Below are 24624 nucleotides of genomic sequence, written 5' to 3'. Positions count from 1 at the left end.
CAATACATAAAACAACTCAGATAGTTTGCTATCTAGAATAATTTCTGAAAAAATATCCAAAGAAATTCAATGGCAAATGAAAAATAAATCTGTGGTAGACAAATACATAGGATACTAGACACAACTGAGAGTAAACAGGTAAAATTAAACAATAAAATTAAGTAGTAGTTAACATTTTGACTGTGATGCTTAATAAAATTCTTAAGAAATTATTTTAAGGTGCCATAATGAGAAAAGTATGGGTATCTGAGACACATTAAAGGAGTATTAAAGTTATTAATTTGGAAAAATGGAAAGGAGGTTAATTCATTCCCATCATTAACAACAATAAAACACCAGGCCAAATATGTTTGCTAAAATTAAATGGTAGGTAGTATAAACAGAAATAGTAATATTTAACTTATAAGTAGAAATTTTATTAGTATGTTTGCAGTAGATGATTATGTTTATCATGGGAAATTGATAGATGTACATAATACATCTTCTTTTTTTTCTTTTCTTTGCATCCCTATGCCTCCCCTCCATCCTTGCTCTTTCAACTCTTGGTCTCTTTCTCATTAGTAAAAGCTCTATTGACATCATTTTCCCCCTCTAATTTTTTCCATCCTCTTTCCCTCTGTTCCCTATTCCCTCCCTTCATCTTTTGTTCCACATCTATTTTAAAAAGATCATCTTGCTTCCTATGTGATATTATGTGTAATGGACTACTACTCTGCCATAAATGAAGATAAATGAAGCATTCATAAGTAAATGGATGCAATATCAAGTGATATAAGTCAGATCCTGCCTCAAAATTAAAGACTTAACAGGGTGGTGGGTGGGAGATTAGGGATACAACTCAGTGGTACAGTGCTGCCCTAGCATAGCTAAAGCCTGGGTTCATTCTCAGGAAGAAAGAAAAGCAAAGAGGAAGAGAGGCAGCAGGCAGGTCCAGTATCAAATACATTAGTTTTCACAATAAATGTAAGTAAGAAAAGTTAGTAATTAAGATTAAATCATTTGGCTGTGACTTAAGTACCTAATTGTACTTAGTGCTGAGAATAAATATAACAGATTAACTTAAAAAAGTCTCTGTCCCTAAAGAATTCATAGGATTGGAAGTTAAAGAGAGTTAATTAATTTTGTGAAGTTTTAAAGTTAAAAATAATTCAAAGAAAGTAATATATTATTTTCTTATACTGGCATTATAAATTCAAGTACAAGGCTTGCCAGATTATGCAATAAAATACCTGATTAAAGATTAGCTTCAGATTTCTGTCAGAAATCTTTACAAGTTTTAATAAAAATGATATTCCAGTAGTAATGGAAATTAAGAAGTGCTAAGACAATTTAAGGGTATGACTTAATTGGTTTCTCTAAGCAGATGCAATAGGAAAAATATATCTAATTCTTAAAGGGATTTAATACTACTTTACACAATTTGCAACATATTTTTGCTTTGGTTCTAATCATTATCCTCCTCTCACCAAGCAAAATTCATATCATTCCCTTTTCAGAGACAGACTGATGCATTTGTTTAAGATGAATGGTATCTTTAGACAAAACAGACTTCCTTTCATTTGTTATTTTATGCAATATTTACATATAACCTCAGTGAAGGAAAAAAATGAGAGATTAAAAAAGCTTCTTCTAGGTAAATATGACAGAGAATGAATACACATCATTATCTCCGGATAAAAAAGACAGAGCAACTAGAATCAATGGGCAAAATTCCAACATTAATAGCTACATTTGCCACCTATTTGTGCACATAGAAAAGATTTCTAGTTAAGCTTTCTAAAATGGCAAATTTTCAAATAATGAAGAGGTGCTGCCTAATTATGAAAATTTATTTTTAAAATTACATACTAACTTAATTGCTGCTCTGCCTAATCTTATATCCTTTATGCTAAAGTTAGTAAATCCTCACGCTTTAATGAATTTATTTAATTATAGCACAAAAGCTATATTTCAGTTAGAATTTGTTCTGCATTTCTGCTGTCATGGCTAAAAGTCAAACACAATTTGATAAGGTAAAAACAACTTCAACTGGATTATAAACGATGTATTTTTCCTGTAATATTTTACTAGTTATAAATTTTAGTGTAGAAATTTAAGATAGTGGTCATTAAAAACAAAATGTGAAACTATTTTAATCTTCTCAATCATTAATCATGTCATTTTTACTAGATTGCCCTGCTAAGTTATTTAAAACAGATTAAAACAGCTCTAAGCCATAGCTTTCCTATAAAATCATCCTGTTCACTTAGTGACAAATACAGATAACAGGTAAGTATAGAAGCTTTCAGCCTTTGGTTACAAAGAGCCAACACTTGTGTTGTGCCATACTATACATATGAAAATTGATGTGAATTGGGAAAATATTTTTAGGAAAAACCATGCCAAAAGAGAATATCACTAAATCTAGCAGTAAGAAAAATAAAAGAGAATAGTAAGTCCCTACCATTTTATAGAAGACATGTTATCACTGGATTTTAACAAAACAAATAAGCATTTTGAAAAGTCATAAAAGATTATTTTCTTAAAAAGCCAAGTATAAATTAGAAATTAAAATTAACCATATCAAAGAATAATCTGTGTCTTTAAATATTTGGTCCAGAATCTACAGCTATGTGTACTTACTAATAATGCTGGCTGTAACAGAGATGCAGATATTTACATCTAAAGTAACTCTACTAAACAAGGAATCTTTATGTGATTTCTCACTTTAAAAAATATCCATTCATCATTTATTTTACTGTTACCATATCACTAAGTGACTGCTCAGGAAGGTAGCTCAGCCCAGCTCAGCACTTTTCCCCTGCTTCATTCTGGGGTCAGTAAAGTTGAATGCTGCATTAACACTTGTCTAGTGTTTGTTTTGTAGGTGGAAGTTCAGGTATATTGTGAAAGGAATAGACTTAGAATTCTCTCCCTGCTTTATTATAGACGTCTGGTTCTGCTTTTACTAGCAATGGGATTCTGGGCAAGTCAGTTTTCTAAGCCTTCATTTATCTTTATAAATGGGAATTCTGCTGGGCGTGGTGTCTGTGATCCCAGCACTAAGGAGGCTGAGGTGGGCGACCTACAGAGGGCTGGAGGCCACCCCAAACTTCATAATGAAATCCTGTCTTGAAAAATGAAACAAATACACGACAGAAAAGCATTTTCAATAGAGTTGATCAGATTAAAGAAGAATGGTCTTTACTTATCCGAATGCCTAGTACATAATTTTCCTTCCTTGCTTATAGTCCCATCACCTGCCTTCAACAGGCTGAGAAATTTAAGACAGGAAAATTCATGCTGCCTGTGACTGTGTTTCCTGGTCCTGGGGACTGAACCCAAGGAGTGCCCTACCCTTGGGCTTCATCCCTAGCCTTTTTATTTTTATTTATTTAAGTCCTGAGCACTGAACCTAGGGCCTGCACACTGAGATTTATCCCCAGTCTTTTCTCACTAAACTGCCTCAGCTAAGCGCAAACATATGATCCTCCTGCCTCAGCCTCCCAAAATGCTGGGATGACAGGTTTTGTGCCACCTTGCCTGGCTTCTTGTTTGTTGAGAAAGTATCTTGCTGAATTACCTAGGCAGGCTTTGAACTTGTCATATTGTTGCCTCGGTCTCCAAAGTAGCTGTGCAACACTATCCAGGTATACAAACTTTTGATTAAAAAAATATATTCTCTGGCTAGGTATTTAGCTCAGTGGCATTAAGTGCCTGCCTGGCAAGCACAAGGTCATGAGTTCGATCCCTGGTATACAAAAAAAAAATTTTAATTAAAAAAAATTCTCAAATATTATAACAGGAAGTAGGAGTTCAATCATCTGTTAACTGCATTTAGTAAAATGACACTGGAGTGCGATATTTTCCTCAGATTTTTAGTCTAAGAGTGTAAAACAATAATAATAATAGTAGTAAATAATAATAATAAAAACCCTGGGCTTGTTAATTAAAAAAAAAATGGCAGAGAAAGGGAATCTTCTTTCACGCTTATCACAGTCATGTAAGAATGGCCTACCAGTTATTTCTACTAGATACCCAATCATACTAAAATAATTTATAACTAGCTTGTTCATGGCAATGTACAAATCTTTTTTTTTTTTTTTTTTGCTTTTTCATTTTTTTACCGGTACCAGGGATCGAACTCACGACTGCTTGCTTTCGAGGCAGGCGCTTATGCCGCTGAGCTAAATCCCCAGCCCCAATGTACAAATCTTGACCAGTGTATATGATCAAAAATATTGCAGAATTGAACATGGGTAAATTAACATTAAAATTTCCTTTTTAATTTCTACATTCATTCATAAAAATAACGTTTAAGTAAAACATCATAATACAAAATTCTATGAAGTTGCTTCCATACCAGTCCTGATTCTATTTGTTAATTTATAAAATTCTTACTTACTTAGACTGCATAATAGTTATATAAAAAATTTGGGAAAAATAATTATACTTCACCATACACAAATATAACAAAATTTTATAGATTCTGTGGTGAAATTTTTATTCATATATATAATGTGTGTACTGGAAACAACAGGCAATGCTAATACTAGATATACAATACTCTTTTAAAATGATGAAAAAATACGGAATCATACAGCTAGGAAAATAAATATATTAACACATTAAAACAACAGCAACAACAAAGATCCTATAAATTTCCTAACAAGCAAGTCAGTAAAATCACAAACCCTGACAATATTTCAAAGACTAACTAAAAAGCAGGTCATGATGAAAATAAACTGAATAAATTATTATATAATATAATTCAAAAGGAAAATGTATAGGCAAAAATCAATATAAAGCAAGCCACTGAGTACATTTAAACAAATTCCTACAAAAGTAATTCTAATATACAATGTTTGAACAAAACTTCAACATCTGTGTTCAAACATCTGCATTCCCCTAACACAGGGGAAAGATTAAATTTACCAAAATATCGTAACAGAAATACAGGTAAATAAAAAATGTGAGAATAAAATTACATACTTTACTTGTGACTGTTGGGGAAAACTCACGCTTATTCTTTTCAGTGAAAAAAAAGTATGGATCAGCTATAAAACTTGCTTTCCCCTGCCACAAAATATTTCATGGTCGTGAAGTTTCTGGTCCTTTACACTTCTCACCTTCTATAACTGTCCCTCCTTTCTTCTATAATGTGAATGATGTAGACGCAATGTAATTTATTACACATTATTTTTTGAGAAACTATTATTTTGAGCAGTGGCAAATAAACCATATTGTTTTTGGAAATGACAAAACCTGCTTCTTTGAAAATTCCATTTGTTATTCATTCACTTGTTATTTATTCAACAATCATATGATATTGCATGAAACCATAAAGAAAATTAAATTTTTTTTTTAGTATCAACAAAAACAAAGCAAAACTACAACTGGAGTAGAAGGTTATTAACTGTCACATCCAGTCCAACCTCACATTTACACTTTTTCTTTATTTTTGTTGTGTTATAGTAGTGAGTATTGAACTCAAGGCCTTCCACTGAGCTACATTCCCAACCCTTTATGTATCTTTACATTTTAAGATAAGATCTGGCTAAGTTAACCAGGAAGCACTTAAATTTGTCATCCTTCTGCCTCATCTTGCCAAATTCTGGAATTATGGCCATGCTCCACTATGTCTGGCTCCACTTCTGTTCTTATGTAAATACATTATTTCATAAGGAGTAAATCAGGAGGGCTGGGGATTTAGCTCAGTGGCATAAGTGCCTGCCTTGCAAGCAGGCAGTTCTGAGTTCGATCCCTGGTACCGATTAAAAAAAAAAAGAGTAACAGAATATAGGTAAATAGGAAGTAGGGAGATGTTTTCATATATATGAGGGGTCAAGAGCAGTAAAGAGGGAAGAAGGAAGAAAGGGAGGGAAAGGGAGGGAAAAAATAAAGGGGAAAATGAAGAAAATAGATTTTTAGAAGGGGACCAATGGAACCAATGGGAGGGGCACCAGGAGTTAGAGCATTAAGGAAGGAAGAGAAGGAGTAGAGAATAAAAAAAAAACCCTAAACACCTATGTAATTTTAAACATCTATATATATATATTCAAACTTGAAATGTATTTTTGAAAAATCACTAAGACTAAGGATAATTGAGCAAATATTTAGCCTAAATTTGTGTATATTTAATTATTATTCTGGGAAATCAGTGAAAATCAAAAGTCTTACAAAATGTTTTCTATAGCATACTTCTATAATACAAAGAAAAAAGTGAAAAAATTGTGGAGACATAAAAAGAATTTAAAAGTATTTGTTATTTAACAGTACTTTAAGAGGCTTTTAATATTATCAACAATAGTGTATATCTTCCTTTCAGTTATATACATTACTTAAAATATTTTCATGTGAGAGTAAGATGTTGCAATTCTTAAGTCTACAACCAAGTAATGTGTTACAGAAAATTTTCTACATATTATACATAGTTAGATGTAGCTTATTTCTGTCCACGAATAGGCAAGATATGTTAATTAACATGGCTGGCCAAATGATCCATGCAGTGTTCACTAATGAAGGTGATCACAGTCACCAACGCTTCCACTGGATAGATGTCTACCAAAATAAAATAGGGACAAAAAAAATAGCAGACTTCAGTGATCGAAAACTTTGAGCTATGTTAAAAATGAGTACAATATATAAAAAATAACTGATTATTCAAAATTAATTAATCTTTCCTCAGTCATTTCATTTTTATTTTATGAAAAAAGTAAAACAAAATTTCATATCAAAACAACAGGAGAACAATAGTTATTACTATATAATATTATATTTAAAGTAGTTGCTCAGGTTTTAAGATACGGGCATAAAAAACTTCTCCAGTAGGGGCCAGGGATTTAGGTTGGTGGCAGAAGCGTTGCTTATGTCTGGCAAGTGTGAGCTTGTGAGTTTGATTCCCAGTACCAAAAACAAAACAAAAAAACCCTAACGGTATTCCCACAAACCTTCCTTTTAAGGAACTGAGAACCACTAATGTATAATTTTCTTGCATTTGTCCTTTTCCCTCCTGTCTTTTCCCTTTTCACCCATCTTAGCTCCTTTTCCTTTTGAAAAATTTCTTCCCATTTTACAATATCTATTGTTCATTTTAGACCTTATTTACTGTTTCAATTTCTCACACCAGTGAGAAAATATGATGTTTACACATATGAGTCTGATTTATCACTTATGAGTATGGTCTCAAGATGCATCCATTTACCTATAAAAGTCTCAAATTTATCTTGCTTTATGGCTGAGTAGTACTCCATTGTATAAAAATACCAAATCTTTTTTAGCCTTCCTCAGTTGATAGGCATTTGGGATGTTTCCAAGATTTAGCCATTACAATTTGTGGTGCTATAAACATGACTGAAATATATTGCTATAGTTTGATGTTTTTAATTACTCTGGAAAGACATTAAGGAGAACAGCAGTGTCAAATGGGACTTCTATTCCTAGCCTTTGAGGAATCTCCACACTGACTTCCACAGTAGTTGTACCAGTTTGCACTCCTACCAGCAGTGGAAAAGTGTTCCTTTTTCCCACAGCCCCTGCAGCAATTCTGACTGGGTTATTTCTTGATGATAGCCATTCTTCCTGGGGTGAGATGGAATCTCCATGTTGTTTTAATTTGAATCTCTCAAATGACCAGTGATGTTAACATTTTTCATACATTCATTTGCCATTTGCATTTCATGTGAAAAGTGTGTGTTCATCTTAGATGCCTATTTTTTAATTTGATCTTTGAATTTAGAGAGTCTATTTTTCAAATTTGACATGCTCTAGATAGAAGCTTTTTGCTTGAGGCGTAACTGGCTAAAATCTTCCCTACTCTGTGGCTTGTTTTGCACTTTGTTTGTAATTTCTTCTGCTGTGTCAAAGTTTATTAATAAGATGAGATCACAGTTTTTGATTCTCTAAAGTACTGCAATCTGGGTTTGGTTCTTGAACTCTGTGCATATACCTATGTCTTCAAGAGTTTTACCTACTTTTTATTCCAGTAAATTTAGTGTTTCTGATTCATTTTGACTTTAGTTTAGTGCTGGTGACAGACACGCATCTTGTTTTAGTCTTTGGCATCTAGAGAGCTAGTTTTTTCAGCACCATTTATTAAAGAGGCTATCTTTCTTACAGTGAACATATTTGGCCCCTTTGTCAAAGGTAAGATGGATGAATGTGTTTGTAATTGTGTCTGCATCTTGTAATCTGTTCCACCAGTTCTTGGGTCTGGTTTTTTTTTTTTTTTTCAGTACCATGTTGACTTTATCATAATAGTTTTGTAGTATAATTTCAAGTCAGAAATTGTGATGCTTCCTGCCTTGCATTTTTGCCCCAGACCACCTTTGCTATTCTAGATCTCTTCTGATTCCAGATGAATTTTAGAATTTTTTTCTAGTTCTCTGAGGTATATTAATGATATTTTGATCAGTATTGCATTAAATCTGTATAACAATTTTCGGAGTACAGCTATTTTCACTGTTAGTTCTTCCTATCCATGAGCAAAGGGTATCTTTCCATTTTCTAATAGCCTCTTTGACCTCCTTTTTCAGAGTACTGTAATTTTCAATCATTAGATCTTTTACTTCCTTTGTTACATTGATTCCTAAGTATTTCACTATTTGGATGCTACTGTGAAGAGTACAGTCTCCTTAATTACTTTCTTAGTGAGTTTGTTAGTCCTGTACTAGAAATCTGTCCATTTTATGTGTTTTCCATTCTATAAGAGTAAAGATTTTCAAAGTAAGTACTTATGATCTTCTGATTTCCAAAAGATCTGCAGTGACTACCCTTTTAATCCCTCATTGCATAAATATGAGTCTTTTCTTTCTAAGATAAGATTGGCTAAGGGTTTATCATTTTGTTTACACTTCGAAGAACCAACTCTTTGATTCATTAATTCTTTGTATTGCTTTCTTGGTCTCCATTACATTAATTTCTGCTCTGACCTTTGTAATTTCCTCCTTTGTATGGGTTTTGGATTTGTTTTACTTTTCTTTTTCTAGAAACTTAATGTACAACATTAGCTTATCTGTGCTCATTCTGTTTACCTGACATGAGAATTTGTCACTATAAATTTTCTTCTTAGTACTGCTTTCATTGCATCCCATAAGTTCCAGTATGTTGTATCTATATTCTCATTTAGTTGTAAATACTGTTTAATTTTTTCTTTAATTTCCCCTGGGACTCACTGGTTGTTCAGGAATGTGTCATTTAATTTTCATTTTTCTTTTGCCATTAATTTCAAATTTCATTTCACTGAAGTCAGACAATATATATGGGATAATTGGGATTCTTTTGCATTTATTTAAGCATGTTCTATGCGCGAGTATATGGTCTATTTTAGAGAACATCCTATGTGCAGCTGAGAAGAATGTATATTCTGATGCTGTTGGGTGGAACACTCTGTAAATATCTACTAAGTCCTTTGATAAATTTTATTAAGTTCTGTTATTTCTTTGATGATTTTTTTTCTGGTTGATATATTTGTGGCAGTGGGGTATTACCAGCCTCCATTATACAATTGTGTTATTGTTCATTTCATTTTTCATGTCTATTAATATTTGTCTTCTTACACTGTTTGGTGCTCCCATATGTGGTGCACATATTTATGACTTTTATCTCCTGTTCTAGAAGCTTTCCTCTCACAAGTATGTAGTTACCTTCTTTTTTCTTTTCAATCATTCTTGGCTTGAAGTTCATATTGTCTGAAAATACAATAGCTATGCCTGCTTTTTTCTGGGTTCCTGTCGCATGGAGTACTGTTTTCCAACCTTTGACTCAGTCTACGAATTTCTTTTTGAGTTAAATTTGCTACTTGTATTTAGCATATTGTAGGATCATGATTCTTGATCTACTCAGTCTGTTTCACCTGATTGGTGAATTGAGGCCCCTTTACATTGATGGTTATAACTGATATCTACTGGCTTATCTTTGTCATGTTATTTTCTTGCTGTTGATTCCATAGTTTTTCCCTGTTTAACTGCCAGCCCTGCTCAGTGGTTTCTTTCTGCTGTTCTTAGAATTGTGGTTATCTTTTATCTTGTCTAGAATACCTTTCAGTACCCTTAGTAGTATTGGTTTGGTGGACATGAATTTCTTCAGTTGTCCTTTATCATGGAAGTATCTTATTTCTGCATTAATTCTGAAAGATAATTTTGCAGGGTACACCAATCTGGGTTGGAAGTTGTTTTTCTCAGGGCTTGAAATACTTCACTCCAAGTTCTTTTTGACTTGAGGGTTTGTGTTGAGAAGTTTTACATAATTTAAATGGGCTTTCCTTTATAGGTTTCTTTTCTCTAACAGCTTTTAATACTGTATTCTTGTTCTGAATTTCTGGGATCTTATTATATGTCTGGGTATAGATTTATTTTGATTGTTGTTAGTTGGAGTACTACATGCCTCTCTTAGCTGTGTATCAGATTCTTTTCCCATGCTCAGGAAATTTTCTGCTATTTCTTCTGCAATACTGTGATTTGTCATTTGAATTCTATTTTTTCATTGACACCGATTACTGTATTATTTTTCTTTGTGTTGTCTTTCAGCTGTTGAATTATCATTTCCTGATCTTTTGCTATTTTTGAGATCTTTCCTTTTATGATCACTTGCCAAGATCCTATCTTCAAGATCTGAAAGTCTGTCTTTAGTTTTGTTCAAGTGGTTTTGCCAGATTTCAATGGAATTTTTAATTTTCTGGAAATCTGTTTGAATCCATTTCATACTTTTTGTATCTTTCCTATATTTATCATTAGTGGTTTCCATCCTCTTCCTATAATCTTCTTTTTTTTTTTAATCTATCTCTACCCTATATTTGCTGAGCAATTTTTCTATGGATGTTGACATTTCCCTTTTTACATGAAAGATAATTTCTGATCTGATTTCTTCTACAGCCTTTTATGCTAGATTTGAGGTTGATGTTGGCCTCCAGATGTGGGAACCTGGGGCCAAAATCTTCAGTCAGTACTTTGTGTATGTCCCTTTTCACCCTCCTACTCCTTACCCACTTTCTCTTGATGTCGTCTGTCTCCCAGTTGCTGTGCTGTTTTCAGACAGTGACAAGGGGCTGTTCCCAGTTATGTACACCTTTGGCTCCTCCTGGTCCTTGCTCTGCCTTCTGTGTTCCTCTTCCAGTGGCAAGTCTTTGTCCTCTCAGGTCGTTTGTTGTAAAGTGGACAGCGATGCTGTGATATGGTCTGATTCTTTGCTCTTGCTGTTACAGTCCAAAGCTGCTCAGTCTCAATTTTGACTCCTCTCCCGAGGCAGGGTGCTAACTTCCCATTCACTGCTTTACAAGTTCTGCTGCCACCACTGTCATTTGTCTCTTCTGGAGTTCGTAACTTTCATAGGTGAGCTGGAGAGGTGCTGTGGGGTAGCTTTCTGTTCCCACCCCCAGCTATGTTAGCACAGTCCAGGGATGCACAGTCCTGAGGTACAGGGCTGTTTAATTCCCTGTGCCTCTCTAATCACAGGTCACAGAAGATGGGTTAGTTGTTCCATTAATTAAGTGCCCCTATAGTCTTTATTCTTGTTTCTGGCACTTTCAGATAGCACTCTGATGCATCAAAAGAAGGGGGAAAAAAGAGAAAAAAAACAACAACAAAAAAAATGAAAACTGGCTGATTGTCAGGGAAGGAGCAGCTCATGTCAGCAGAATTTACTGCTGGACTATACCATCTTTTGTTTCGAGGAAGGCAGTAGGGGCAGGGAGCCTTGTATCCCAAATCTATCCTGTATGGCTTGGTTTAGCCACATTATTTTAGTATAACTTTTTGCTTGTTTGTTTAAGATTCTAGGTGTGGCAGGCAGTCATCTTGACTTGGTGACCCACCTGCAGCAGGTGGGCTGGATGTCCATTTTATTAAGTCCTTTATCTATGTTTTGCTTACTCTATTAGTCTCATGTCAGAATGAGTTTAGTTTCAGGGTGAATGTCCCTTCCCTTTCTTCCAATTACCTGTGTTTTAGTTGAATTTCTCTGAGTAGCTCCAAATAAGATTTCTCCTCTATTCAGCCATATTGTCTCATTTCTCAGTCATTTTTTTTACAACAACTCTTGCATACATATCATCTTTCTGAGCAGTTAATTTAATGTTGGGGAGGAAATTTGCACATGGAAATTCAAATTCTATGTTATCTTCAAAATCACTTTCTTAACAGTCTACCAAATATAAGTAACTCTAATTTCCAAGGTAGAAAATGTCTAAAATCATCCATGAATATGTGGACGTAAGTTATAAGGAAGTAGGTTACATGAGTAAAAATGTACAAAATATTGTTTTTGTTCTGGATTTTCAAATTACCTAAGTGATTAATACCACTAGCTCTTGAATCAAGCTGATTAAGATCAAATTTGGGCCTGTCACTAGCTATGTGACCTTGAGCTAACTATCCAAACTTCTTATGCCTTAGTCCACCCATTTATACAATAGGAATAATAATGTATGGTCCATACACACTAAATAGGTTAGTAAATATTAAACAGTAAACGTAAAACCTCTGTTAGCAATTATTATCACTATTATTACCTACAGAGTTATGTTTAAAGTATGGTCTCTAATACTTTCAAATATACTAGTACACTGCAACAAGAATCTTCTTGTTCTGGCAAGCAAATTTTTAGTAGTTATGTCTATTGCCTGTTTTAAGTGGCTCCCTAAAATATTCTCCTTTTTATTTGTATCTAAACCAATTCTATCCTTCAAGATATTGCCTCCAAGAAACTGCTCTAATCAATCACATACCTTAAGGTAAATTTCCTTTTAAAAAATCACCCGGGGCAGGGGAAATCTAGGATTCCATTACTGAAATCACTTGTATTGCCCTAAACTCGTAGATATCTCTTCCACTGGATGATAAAATCTGTGAAGGGGGCTGAGGATTTAGCTCAGCAGCATAAGCACCTGTCTGGCAAGTTCAAGGTTGTGAGTTCAATCCCCAGTACCCACCCCCAAATCTGTGAAGGTAGGAACTGTATCATAGTCATACATCCTCCACTATTCTTAAATAGAGTAAGTGCTGTATATACACTGGTAAGTTAGCTGGCTGCTCATGACTGACCACTAAGTCAAAGTCAAAATATTTATATATTGACTCAGTGAATTAATAACAGTATTCTGTACCTAAGAGTGTGAGAAATAGAGACTGCTCATTAAAGACAACTGCATCGATAGTCAAACATGGACCAAAGCATATATCCCAATTTATACTACTCAGCTAACACTGCTGGCACCTACAAATATGTGTATGGTCTTTGGTAAATCACTTCGCCTTTCAATATCTCCAATTCCTTCAATGGCAAGACAGACCCTGTATATCACATAAGATTTGGTAATTTTTAAATGATAAAGCCTTGTTCAAATAGTTTTATTATTATATGTCAGTAGTATCACAACTGAAATTAGGGTCTCAAAAATTAATTTTTAAAGAAAGCATTGGGTCCACTTCAAAAATATAATCACTCTAACTCCAGGAATATTTTTATAAATTTAACTGATTTAATGTGTAATGTTCTAATGTAGTGGATTCAATTATTATCTCCTGCTCTTTCTTTTCATATGCCCACATCTTTCAACGTGATATGCAGTTATTCTCAGCAGAGGAAAGAATATCTAAAGTTGTAGGATCAGTAAAAAAACAAAGAGTTCTTTCCCAAGACTTTAAACTTCTGTGTATGACTTGCTTAACTGCTGTACAATGTATTAACAAACCTGATGCACAGGCTTGTAATATGTTTACAAAGTTCAGTTTATCCTCTTGTCTTAAGCCAGCCATGACAAGACATGTGAGACAAACCTGACCCCAATCCATATGCCAGCCAATTCACAATCAATCCACAGACATACGAGCATGAACAAATGATTAAGTTACTGCTTTTCAAGGGCGATCTATTACACTCATGATAGTCAGTAACAGATAGGCTGGGTGATTATGTCACAGACCATCTATATCAATATCTGTATATCTATATATCTACATCTACATCTATATCTATATGAACTGGGGATCGAACTCACAACCTCATGCTTGCCAGGCAGGTGCTTGTACTACTGTGCTAAATCCCCAGCTTACAGTACCATCGTTATATTAAATAATGTAATCCCTAATCTTTCAATCACTTATTCAACACATATCTAGTAATATTTGCCACTACATAATAACTACAGGAAATTATTTACTAGGGCATATTCCTAGGCACGGGACTATTTGCCACACACACACACACACACACAAGCAAAATATCAAGTGTCCTTTCATAATAGAAGTTTATTTCCCATTACATAAAATCTTATGAAGATATTTTTAAATTTTAATTGCCTTACAGTGATACAAATAGGAACATGAGAGAAGTAGGGAACACTACTATTTATAGGTGGTAAACAATCTCCTTGTTTCACATATAAATTTGAAATAATGTAAGTTTCCTATTTAAAACAGTCTCTATTTGCAAGAACACTGATCTACAATAATGTTTTCCATAAGATCATTCAGTGTAAAACCAATCAAGCTGACTAGCTCCAGTATGGAGGTTATAAAGCTGGTAAAACTGAGGTGGTGATATTTAAAGGGGCAAAAATCAGGATACAAAAAATTTGAGCTAGGCACAGCCATAATCCAAGAACTCAGAGGCTGAGGCAGGAGTATCTCCATGAGTTAGGGGCTAGCCTGGGCTACATAGTGAGAACCTTTCTCAAAAAAACAAAAAACAAAACAAAACAAAAAATTTAATAACAGACTATTTCCTTTCAAACTTGTCAAAACAGAAACCAATAAATAACAATATAAAAGATATATCATGAATTACCTGTACTTAATAATGAATTTGCATCAAATTCTTTACATTGCAAAAAGTTTTCAAGTCATCTAGAGGACAATCACAAAAATTAAAAATATATGAAGCCAAGAATCTTTAGTATTACTTTTAGACTCACTAAAAAATAGTAAAGCCATATTCTTTGATCACTCAGCAAAGAAACTGAAAAATATTAACAAAAACAAAAAGTAGAAAACTTGGAAATATATAAGCACTTCTAAATTACTGTGTCCAAAAGAAAATCAAAATTGCAATACTTAAAGGACAATATAAAAACTTTTAGGATTCAGCAAAAGCCACAATGAAGAAAATTCATAGTTTGAAATGTTTTAATCTAAGTAAGAAAAGAAAATACAAAGTTTAAATATGTAACATAGTGGTACATTTGTATCTGAGCACTCAGGAAAATGAGGCACCTGGGCTACACAGTGAGTTCAAAGCTGGCCTGGATTACATAGCAAGTTCCTGTTTCAAAAATTAAAACAAAAATAATTTTTTTAAAACTTAAAAGATATTAGGAGTAGAAAGAGCTTTTACTTAGATCTGTCACCCAAACCTAAGCACTTAACCACTATACCTTGGTGTTTCAAGATTTTTACATTAACATAGTATATTTTAAAAAATGAATGGCTGAGTCCCCTCTACTTGCTTCTATACAGTCAAGTTAGGTTGCTATGGAGAAGGTTGCCTGATTTTGCAGACCAACCATGACAAGGATCCAATAAATAAGTAAAATGCAAAGCAGAGTGCAACATTCACAAATATTTGTCACTATTCTCTTCTAAATTAATCTCTTATTAACAAGTACAAAACGGCACTTCTTATTTAACAGTATAGAAAAGCTACATACGAACCTTTAGAATTATTGCAGCATGTTTTTTAGACTCAAAAGTAGAAAACAATGTGGCATAGTTTGAATAAAGAAAGGTAAAGTTCAAATGTAAAATGTATCAGCTCATGTTTCAGTATCAAGAGCTCTTTAACTCGCCATCTGGATCTAAGTTTAGGCTTGTTAGATCTCCTCAGTTAAACACAAAGAGAAATCCATGTGAATTTATATAATGCACCAAGTAGTGTAAGATTCCAAGGAATTGTATCCACCATTTTCACAGCTATAATCTCAATATTTGGCATATGGAATGCCCAATAATATATATTGGATTAACTAACAAATGCATATTTGTATATTCCTTATTTTTACTATTGAATGGTGTTCAAATATAGATTTCAATATTTTTATGCAGATTAATATTTTATTTGTTCTTCATTGTTATGAGACCTTTTAAGATAAGTTAAAATGACCAAACTAAATTGCACTGTCAACATATTCCCCCCACTTAAGAACTGAAAATATGTTCCTTATTAGTATTTCTTTAGAAGACTTTTGAAAACCTATTAACAAATAAAAAAATTGGCTAAGTTTTCAAAACTGTAGGTCTACTACAATCAAATTTCTCATTTTCCTTCAACTGACTGACTACCATAACAACCCACTCTATTTTTCACTGCCCTTATGTGTTAACTGACTATATTCTTTGATTTCCTTAGCTTGGTGTGTAGACTCCTTTTTAATCACAAATCCTAAAAGCGACACTAGCTGCTTTTTGTTCCTTGGAGGTTTCCCCCTTCAGGATAATTATAATCTGTTGTGCCTTTTATTATCGTGTCTTTTAGGATCTCCTAACCTTCTACACCCTTGGGCTTTATTTAATAGTGAGCTCCCGCTTCAACACTCCACACTAAACCATGCTCATTAGGTTTCTTAATCCTCCATAATTTGCTTTCATGAAATCTTATACCTTTGAGTTGCCTTGTTCTGTAAACCCATTTCCTTAGCATAGTTATGCCAAGCAGCCCAGAATCGATAGGCACTAAACACAAGCTTATTCATTTTCTCAGCCAACATGACTGGATAGAATTTTTTGTTGTTGTTTTGAATCTTTATGGATCACAAAACTATACCATTTGAGTTAGTATTTTATTTTCTCACTCAGACTTTACTTGGGATGGTTAAAAATACAGAATTAGCCTACAAGTAATCCTAAACATATAGTTATTAACTTTCAAGTATCAGGTTCTTCTCATTTAGATCAGAACAGAACTAATAGTATCCTGATGTATTAGTGATCAGTAAATTCTAACTATACCTTTGCTGTATACCTAGAATTCTGAAGAAGAGAAAAACATCTTTTGCCAGTTATTCTCTTTTTCCAAATGAACTGGTTTTGGAAGACATGCACATTCTTGAAATCTGACTATACAGTCAATTCTGGGTCTTTCCAGATGCTCATTCTCTTTTTTATCCTTCCTTTTCAATCATTACTAGCACCTTTCCTCAAAGATATGTGCAGCAGCCCAAAAGAGTTTATATTTTCCAATTTAAATCTTTAACCACCTGAAAACCTTGATTTAAAAAAATCTTAGTAGTGAATTGAAAGAGTTAATGGAGTTTCCAAAGATGTCTAGCTTACTCTGGCAAAGTTTATACTTCAACCCTGTGCATGTTAACTTGTGATCCTCCCCATCGAGATGATAGAAAGCAAAGCCAGTAAGTTCTTTATTTAATTGGTTTGCATCCACACAGTGACCTCCAGGGCTCTGTTTATATAGCCTATCATGCAATATGCTCTACAGTTCTCTGCCTCTTTCAAAAGTATGTTTCTCCTGAGATTTGATATATGGCTTTCATGTTTAATCACTACATTAAACTCAATGTTCTGCTTCCTCCAGCATCAACTAACTTCCCTTCTTGGGAGGTGGGGAGAAGAGCACAGTTTCTTGCTACTTCTGAACATAAAAGGAAGTCTGTTTTACTCTATTAGTAAAATCACCAACTCTGCATGATCCTAGGCAAGCAACATTACTACTACATCAAATAGGAATCTGTGTTTAAATAGAAAGTTTAAAACACTTTTAGAAAGAAGGCAGGCTCATTCTGTCAACTGGCAAATCCAGCAGAGTTATAAAGCAACAAAAAGGCTTTTTAACCAATATATAAATCCATACATAAAGACCATACCTAAATGGCAGCTAAAATTTCAACCAAATTAATTGTGAGGAGAGAATATTCCTGGGGTTCTCAGATCAGAATTAATTCTGATTGAAGGATTCCTTAACCATGTGATTCATCATAAGCAGAATTTTCAAAGTCCCTTTAACTGAATGTGGAAACAAAGGTACCACAATCTTTTCCATAATTTGTATGTGACCCAAATTTGTAAATTAGATGAAAAATGACCCATTTAAGTAAGTAAAGACAAGATTTTTATATTTTTAAAAGTCACATAAGTGTATGTATTTTAGTTCAAAATATTTCAAACAAAAATACAAGTGAAATAAATATGGCAAAGTATTTTTAACAGTACATTTTAGATAATGGTATGTTAACTGTTCAACATACTATGCTCTACTTTTAAATGTGACTGAAATTTTTCATTATAAAAATATTAACTTTTAAAAGTCAGGCATAGTGGTACATGCCTGTAATTCCAATACTCAGTAAGCGGAGGCAGGAGGATCATTGTGAGTTCAGGATCAACTTGAACTACACAGCAAAACCCTATCTTCAAACAAACAAACAAAAAACCCAAAAAGGTTATGTGGAATTGCTTTCATAAAAATAACTGATAAAATTGTCATTAAAATATTTATATAATCTCTGGTATATTTTCAACAACTGAAATTTTTTGCCATGTAGTAGCAATAAAAATATTTCTTTCTTTCTGAATTTCACTTCACTGGCTGATACTCATTTGCACAAACTATATATAGTAAACTCCAATTAGATACTTTCCTTGAAAACAATACTTGTGTATAAACATGTTCAAATATATGTGTGCTCTTTATCACTCTGTAGATCTATACATACATACATACATATATATGTATGTATGTATGTATGTATATATGGTGTATTGTGATTTGTCTTTAAAATCCTTTCCTTCATGGCTAGCCATTGAACATAGTGTTTACTTTTTTAAACTTTTTTTTAAAGTAAAATTGGCATCATCCTTAATTTAAAGTCTTAATTTGTCATAGTTGTATACAACATTAAACAGAGTTAGTTTACATTCTGTATTTGATGAACCATAGAGAATCTGAACCTATTAAAATTATTCATTTAGTTGTTCTAATATGTAATCTTATTCCTAATCAAAATTTTCATGATACAAAATGCAAAGAATGCATTTCTCACTACCTTTCTCATGAATACTCATTCAATACTATTCTAAAAGAGGTTATAAGAAAAAATGCTCATTTCTTAATTTGAAACCATATGAATTTGCTCTATATTTTAATTTAAAATTAAAAGAATAAACTTTCAATTAGTATTTCCCATAAGGCTTTAAGGGTACAGAAATTTGTAGTTCTCAAAGACATGCAGATGTTGTCCATGATAGACATTTTTCTTAAAGGATCTGAAGAAAACAAGAGTCACAGAGTGAAGGATGTGTGCTGGTGCAGATGTTATAACTATTTCCATGATAAATATTAAGCTCCGGTACAGGAATTTAGCAGCATACTTTAATTTGCATTTGAAAATTTGACGTAAATTATCTGACTTTGACAACAGCTGCCTAGTATTTCAGTTTAGTGCACTATTTCCAGATTTTGACTTTAGAATGAACTAGTGGAAGTTTTCCTTTTAAAAACTTTATTCTAGATCCTATAACCTAAAACCAGTTGCTTGTTTGATGTTTAGAAATCAAATCATAATGAAGTGAGTTCTTAATAATTATTTGGTAACTGAATGGCAGAGATTAAAAAAATAGACATGCAATTCCATATACAAATTTACTCTCTATCAATTTTGATCATTTATGTCTTACTATTCTTAAAGATGTTAAGTACTTTAAAATGAAAGACTTTCATCCCATTTGAGACACCTTCAGCAAATCAGTGAAACTGGACAATGTCATCACACCAGTAGCCTCAAAATAGTCAATATTATTTACCAAAAATCTATCACTTATACTACCACTTTCATAGGTAATTCAGGAGCCCCAAAATATATAGATGGAGCTCTGGAATTTTAAGTTTTGTTTTATTTTCGGCACCAGGGAATGAACTCACGACCTCACGCTTGCCAGACAAGTGCTTTTGCCTCTGAGCTAAATTCCTGGACCCTTAGTTCTTAAATAAAGTGAATTTGTTAACTTAACAGACTTTATAGGTAAAGCGGTTTCACCAAAGTGGAGAAATTCATAAAAGTATACAATAAAAGAAAGATGAAACTCATGAAGAAAAGTATGTCAGTTCCTTAATAATACTATGGAAAAGAAGTTACAGCATTTGGTTCCTCTGTGAACATAAAAGGCAAAAATATTTTTAAGTTAAATTATTATGGAACTCATACCAGAGTAAGAATGTTATTTTTAAACTCAAAAAGTTGTAATTTTTCTGCAAATTATTTTCTTCTGGAATTAAAAAAAAAACTTTATCAACAGCCCATCAAAGAGCACAATTTATTGATGTGGAACGGGAATCACATGTTGTGTTTTAATTGTAAACATCATCAGAAACTCTGAAGTGGATAAATATCAGCAAGTGACATAGACAAACTTGAGAATCACATGGTTTAATGAGAAGAAAACATCTAACAAGGTTGATAGGTCACTGTTTGTGAGGCTATAAATTGTCTCACTAGATACAAAATAATGCTTAGAATGATTTTAATTTCCCATTAACACCCAATAAAATATCAAAAAAACAGTAAGTCATGGACCAAGTTTTATTTCTATTGGTTGAAACTCATTTGCTGGATTAAATGCATCCATTACCTGCATTTGATGACAAAGCACTTTCAGGGAATCTTTAAATTATTCAAGATGCTTTGTCCCATGGAGAAAATAATATTCTATTTTGATCAGTAAGTATGTACAATCTCCATTCGTAAACTGTGCAGATCTAGAATATTTAATGTTATGGCAAAACTGTGAAAATCCCTAAGCGAACCTCTCAAATTATGATTAGGAGCACTCAACAACCCTGCTTCCAGAGAAGGCTCTCATTTCTAAAAGAAACTAACCAGTCTGCTTAAAATCAAAATAGTTGATCTAATAAATTACTCCTCAGAGAATAATGTAAATAAAATATACTCACAATAACATTATAATGTAAACATACCTGAACCGGAGTCAAATTTGGTTTCTGACCTGCAAAGTGAAAAAGAATTTTTATAATGTAAAAGTTGTTTGTAAAGTAACAAGTTACTTTATGGAGAAGTGTTAAAATTTAGAGATTCCTATATAGTCATAATGCAATAAAATGCTTTTCTAAAGTGTAAATATATATTTATTTTTAACAATTTTAAATACATAGATTATCCTAGGTCTCCTAAATATGCATATATCAATAAGCCCAGTATGGAAAAAGATAATAACATCTTAAGCTTATTTTTGAGAGAAAAAGAGGATAATTTTTTAAATGCACCTAGACTTCATAAATTATTTCTTTCAATACGTAAAACAATAAAAAACCCTAAACCTATAATCATGCTGTTTTACTTCATTATTAAAGATTTTCAATTATTTAACACTAAGTAATTTTTCAGTAAGTTCTCAGCGCACAGCAAATGAACCTAGTCACTCCATACATTTAATAAGAGGAAAAAACTTGAGCCCTTGTGGGAGCATTATGTTTCAGATATAAGTTAATACTAGTTGTAAATTCAGAAGCCTTTGAAGCTCTCAGTTTGGCTGTGGGAAAACTTCTGTTGGGTAATTACTCTCAAGATGCTGCTGATGTGCTGTCAAGCAGAATTAACCCTGTGACTAGGCCTATCTACACAGGCTACTATAAGACAGCATTGTCTATATCTAGCTCTCAAACCAATTAGTGGGCATACTGCAGTCGGATTTATATCACACATTAACTATCAATAGTATATACGTTCACAGCTGCCACAGCAAGATACAAGAACAGAGCAGCAGGAGTCCTGTTAAAGGATGTTACATTGACAGAGAAGATTTTTTTTCCTGGGGAAATGTAGTTAACTAGGAAAGGAGAATTCTTTGAAATTATGCCAGGGTACCAAAGCACTTTTGGAAGTAGTGGCTTTTTTCACTTAAATTAGTTTCAAAAAAGTCATCAAAGAGGATAAGGGAGGATAAGCAAGAAGCTTCTTTCATCATAAAAATTCATTTTCTTAAGTACTTTACAAGTTTCACCTGCTGCTTAAATAAAAAATATAAATAACATATAAAACATATGTATATAAAAGTACAGTTGCAATTATATATTTATTATTATATATAATTATATATCATTGCAAATATATAATGCTAAATATATAATTGCAACTATACACGCACACACACACACACACCTGCAATTGTGGTTTTCAATTATCAAACCAAATCTTATCTCAATCCTCATTTCCCTGCCTCTTATTTCAGATACAACGTATTTTTGGTTTTTATCTTTCCAGTTCTGGGAGCACTTGCTCCTATTTTTCCTGTGATTGCATCATCCCTGCTGACAACTCTAATAACACTTTACACATGTCCCACTGCCTTCTGTATCTATTTCTGCCTACAGACTACAGCCATACCTTACTTAACCTGTAGTCACAAGACCTATGTAGTGCCTAGTGCTTGCATTTGGATATCTCTTAAGGGAAATGCCTACATCTACACACACCCTTTGTTTTCTTAGCGTATAGAAAAGCCAGGGCTGTTGTTTCTTCTCTGTGTGCTGAAATGTATTTCCACATCTCCCCTGAGGCCAGGCTGTCACAATTTATTCCTGCTCTCCACCATATCTTTAATACCTGGTTTTCTATAGCTTCCGTGTCTCTTCAGCACATAAGTGATCTAGAATATTTGTAAAGCTTCCTTCAAGTCTATACCTTGCTTTATCTTCTCTTCTGGCTTTAAAATGAAGTGTATCTAATGATAGACAATAGACTGTATCTTATGCCATTTATCTTCCTTTCCTGGACTCCTAACATATTTACTCCTTGAGTCACTAAAATCAGTCTTTGCTAAGGTTTACACATAGCCTCCTAACGTTAAATGCAAAAACACTGTCCTTGCTTTACGAACCTCTCACTCATTGGATATGCTAGTCACTTCTTTCCAGGGTCCAGATGTTAGCATCCTACTTGCTCCCCACACTTTTTCTGCTCCCTGCTCAGTTATTCCACTGGGTGAGGACATGCACAGCACAGTGAAGACACTGTGTAGCACTGACACTAAGCTTAGTCAGCGATAGACTGGGTTTCACAAATTTTCGTTTTCCCAACACTGGGCATAGTACCTGACACTACAGACTTAATTTAAAAATTGTAGCAAGATTTAATAAATGAACAAATAAATCTATAAATTAACAAAAAGTCTAAAGCAAATAATAATACAAAAGCACTATACCAAAAAATCATGTCAGAAAACTTCTTCAAATTATCTTATGTTCCCCAGAGATGCTGATCATTATATAAAATATACCCATAAAAGGCACAGAAAGCACATTCACAAACTTAGTAGCTTCACATACCATTTAAAATTTTTTTTCAGAATTCTCAGACACAGTTTTGAACATTCAAAAGAATACAGCCACTCTATTAATTATTAACACAAGATAATAGAAGTTAAAACTGTAAGATTTGAGGATGGGGGAAATTCTTCCTATTGCATAAGCTAATTCAGATTACCATGAGATTTTATATATACAGAGACACAAGCATTCTCTATTTTACTATGCAGCATGATCTCTCTCCTTGAGGAATTCTCATAAATTCTCCTTCAGAAAGTAAGTAAAATATAGATATATACAAATAAATAGCCAGTGTAAAAAAGAAAATAATGTAGATTATACAACAAAGACCAACCAGGGTATTCATTCATTTATTAAAAGCATATTTCTTCAGTGCATAAAATAGAGTAATGAGGCATAATATAAATTCATCTTCAAAGATACCCATTTTACCCCTAAATTACATACTCATATCTATGATTAAATCTATTTAACCAGTTGTTTTGGTAATAGCAAAAGATAGTTACCCTAGCACTGTTACTGTTTTATAGCATTCATTCTCTTCTTTTTCATTTTAGAGGCAGAATCTCATGAGTTTTAAACAGATACATGCCTATTTGGTAAAACAAGGTTTGTCATGTCTTTTATGGCTAGCTGTGACCATGCAACTACTTTGCACTAGGCCCCACTCTTAAAAGATCCACCATTTATACACCTCCATATTGAGATCAAGGGTCCAGCACATGAATCTTTAGAGAAAGTACTTAAACAATATCCAAGTCATAGCAAGGATTAAATTAAAATTGCCAAATGGTTAAGGCTGGAAATTAACATTTTATGAATTTTAAAGCAGAAGGAGAAGATGCTGAGAGAACTTGAGTATTGTTAATATTTTAAATAATTAAGATACATAATATATGCAATCTTTTGAGACAGAACTGCAGATTTTCAGAAGACTCAGTTGGGAGGTTTAGTCCTCTGGTTATAGTTGTACACTTTTGGACAAATTTATGAAACCACTGTTTTTTATTTACAGAGAACAGCCTATCATCTTTGAAAAGTCTATATGAATTGAAGTTAAAATTTTTATTTTACTTTAACATATTTTCTTTTTTAAGGAATCCATAAAGTCTCAGAGAGCACTGTCTTTTGCTCAATGTTCAACTGCATCAAAATATTAAAATAAAATTATACAAGCAATTTTTAACAGTAAATTAATGAAGTCAGTGATTTCAGAGTCAAAAGATTTCAGACAATGTGTAGGAAAGGGAGGGTGATGCTCTTACTGTTTTTAACTAATGTCAATGAACAATTCTAGCTGTAGAAAATCATCAGAGGGAAGCTGATGATGACTTTCAGTTTCTACAGTTCTCCTCTACGTCA

At 33.1% G+C, this 24624-nt stretch overlaps 1 protein-coding gene across 3 annotated transcripts in view; it reads right to left on the bottom strand.

The window, feature by feature from the left end:
• The window catches only part of Msrb3 (methionine sulfoxide reductase B3), a 197678-nt gene that overhangs the window by 78476 nt on the left and 94578 nt on the right, over positions 1-24624 (bottom strand). For all 3 annotated transcript variants that reach the window (XM_063255081.1, XM_003476108.5, XM_063255082.1), the window contains exon 5: positions 20896-20924. In XM_063255081.1, the coding sequence (XP_063111151.1) occupies positions 20896-20924 (29 nt within the window). The remainder of the gene's footprint in view (positions 1-20895; positions 20925-24624) is intronic.

This window comes from Cavia porcellus, unplaced genomic scaffold (assembly GCF_034190915.1).
Source record: "Cavia porcellus strain 051 isolate PalLab524CR breed Dunkin Hartley unplaced genomic scaffold, mCavPor4.1 scaffold_8, whole genome shotgun sequence".
Taxonomy (NCBI): Eukaryota; Metazoa; Chordata; class Mammalia; order Rodentia; family Caviidae; genus Cavia; species Cavia porcellus.
Note: the sequence above shows the minus strand (reverse complement) of the source record. Positions and strands in the feature narration are given on the sequence as shown.